General features: G+C 39.6%; 1 protein-coding gene across 2 annotated transcripts in view; it reads left to right on the top strand.

The window, feature by feature from the left end:
- Positions 1-2,239, top strand: part of LOC104760687 (C2 and GRAM domain-containing protein At1g03370-like) — a 6,337-nt gene that overhangs the window by 2,001 nt on the left and 2,097 nt on the right. The window contains exons 3-8 of one of the 2 annotated variants that reach the window (XM_019242917.1): positions 31-469; positions 584-766; positions 920-1,203; positions 1,291-1,407; positions 1,532-1,794; positions 2,087-2,225. In XM_019242917.1, coding sequence (XP_019098462.1) covers positions 31-469; positions 584-766; positions 920-1,203; positions 1,291-1,407; positions 1,532-1,794; positions 2,087-2,225 — 1,425 coding nt within the window. The remainder of the gene's footprint in view (positions 1-30; positions 470-583; positions 767-919; positions 1,204-1,290; positions 1,408-1,531; positions 1,795-2,086; positions 2,226-2,239) is intronic. The other variant, XM_010483652.2, reaches the window with a different exon arrangement.

Here is a 2,239-nt window from a genome sequence, read left to right on the forward strand (position 1 = left end):
CTGCCATCTGGGGAGCAGTGTTCCCGTTTGGTTGTTTCTTGGAGATTGAATTTTCTTCAGAGCACAATGATGAAAGGTATGATAGAAAATGGAGCCCGACAAGGTCTGAAAGACAGCTTCGATCAGTATGCCAATTTGTTGGCTCAAAGTGTAAAGCCTGTAGATTCCAAGGATATTGGGGTGAACAAGGAGCAAGCTCTCTCTTCCTTGCAAGCTGAGCCTCAATCAGACTGGAAATTGGCAGTACAGTATTTTGCCAACTTCACTGTCTTCTCCACTTTCTTGATTGGTATTTATGTATTTGTCCATATTGTGTTAGCCATACCCAGTGCTATCCAAGGGCTTGAGTTTAATGGCCTTGATTTACCGGATTCAATTGGGGAATTTGTTGTTAGTGGGGTTCTAGTTCTTCAGTGCGAAAGAGTATTGCAGTTGATTTCCCGTTTCATGCAGGCAAGAAAACAGAAAGGTAACATTTATGAAGTTACATCATTGACCATTTTCATATACGTTCTTGCAGCCTCTCATTGGTAGCTTGATTGTGTGTATCCGACTGATCCTTAACTGTCAAATCCAATTATAGGCAGTGATCATGGCATCAAAGCGCATGGAGATGGTTGGTTGCTAACTGTTGCTCTAATTGAGGGGGTTGATCTAGCATCTGTAGATCCAAGCGGGCATTGTGATCCGTATATAGTATTTACTTCCAATGGGAAGACAAGAACCAGCTCCATCAAGTTCCAGAAGTCTAATCCTCAGTGGAATGGTAAACTGTTGCTCTATGGTTTATTTCCTGTCTAGTTATCTTAGTGGTGGTAGCATAGGTCTAGTTATCCACTTGTTGCTTCAATTCTTGAATGCTTCAACTCTTTGATTTGTCATCATAAGTTTTTTGAGGGTTGGAATTTTGTTTGTGCAGAAATATTTGAATTCGATGCCATGGCTGATCCTCCTTCTGTACTGAATGTTGAAGTTTTTGATTTTGATGGACCATTTGACGAGGCTGTTTCATTGGGGCATGCCGAAATCAACTTTGTGAGATCTAATATATCTGATCTAGCGGATGTTTGGGTTACTCTTCAAGGGAAGCTGGCTCAGGCTTGTCAATCCAAACTGCACTTGAGGATTTTCTTGGATCATACAGGAGGTGGAGATGTTGTTAGAGACTATTTAAATAAGATGGAGAAAGAGGTGGGCAAGAAGGTATGTGGCTACTACTTTATTCCCTCAATTAACATTTAAACTGTTCGTGTTAGTGCGTGTTTCTTATCTGCCGAAATCAAATTTCAGATTAATGTGCGGTCTCCTCAAACAAATTCAGCCTTTCAGAAGCTCTTTGGTCTCCCACAAGAAGAATTTCTAATCAATGACTTTACATGTCACTTAAAGCGGAAAATGCCGTTGCAGGTGAAAAGATGTTGATACTCACATGTTTTTAGTATTCAGCCTCATCCTCTTTTCATCAGCTTTTTTTTTTTTTCTTTGCAATGAAGAGAGTATATAACTCATTGATTTAATTTTGCTTCTGCAGGGTCGTCTTTTCCTCTCTGCAAGAATTGTTGGCTTTTATGCTAGCCTTTTTGGTAACAAAACAAAATTCTTTTTCCTGTGGGAAGATATAGAGGAAATTCAAGTGCTTCCTCCCACTCTTGCCTCAATGGGGAGTCCTATTATCGTCATGACTCTTAGACCAGGTAGAGGTAAGGAAGCACGGATAGGCGCAAAGACACATGATGAGGAAGACAGACTTAAGTTCCATTTCCACTCATTTGTGTCTTTCAATGTTGCACAAAAGTAAGTGATGAGTCATCCTCTTTCCCCGGTGTTTTAATTTTTATTTGCGTGTTTGCTTTCATTATCGTCCTAAATTTTCTGTACCCCAATCAATATGCTTTGCATGACTTGAATATGCCCAATTGCTCATCTGAACAAAATAATTTGTACACTCCTGTAGTATCAACTGCTTCTGTAAGACATGTTTAGACGTGGAAGCCTATTGATTATGTATCAAGAGTTATACCTGTAGTGGAAATAAACAACTATTATGATAAGATATAGACTTTGAACTTTATTTTTTTGTTTATAGGACAATAATGGCTCTGTGGAAAGCAAAATCCTTGACTCCAGAGCAGAAAGTGCAAGCTGTTGAAGAGGAATCAGAGCAGAAACTCCAAAGTGAAGAGAGTGGTTTGTTCTTGGGTATTGATGACGTGCGATTCACTGAGGTCTTCTCTTTGAC

Source organism: Camelina sativa, chromosome 3 (assembly GCF_000633955.1).
Source record: "Camelina sativa cultivar DH55 chromosome 3, Cs, whole genome shotgun sequence".
Taxonomy (NCBI): domain Eukaryota; kingdom Viridiplantae; phylum Streptophyta; class Magnoliopsida; order Brassicales; family Brassicaceae; genus Camelina; species Camelina sativa.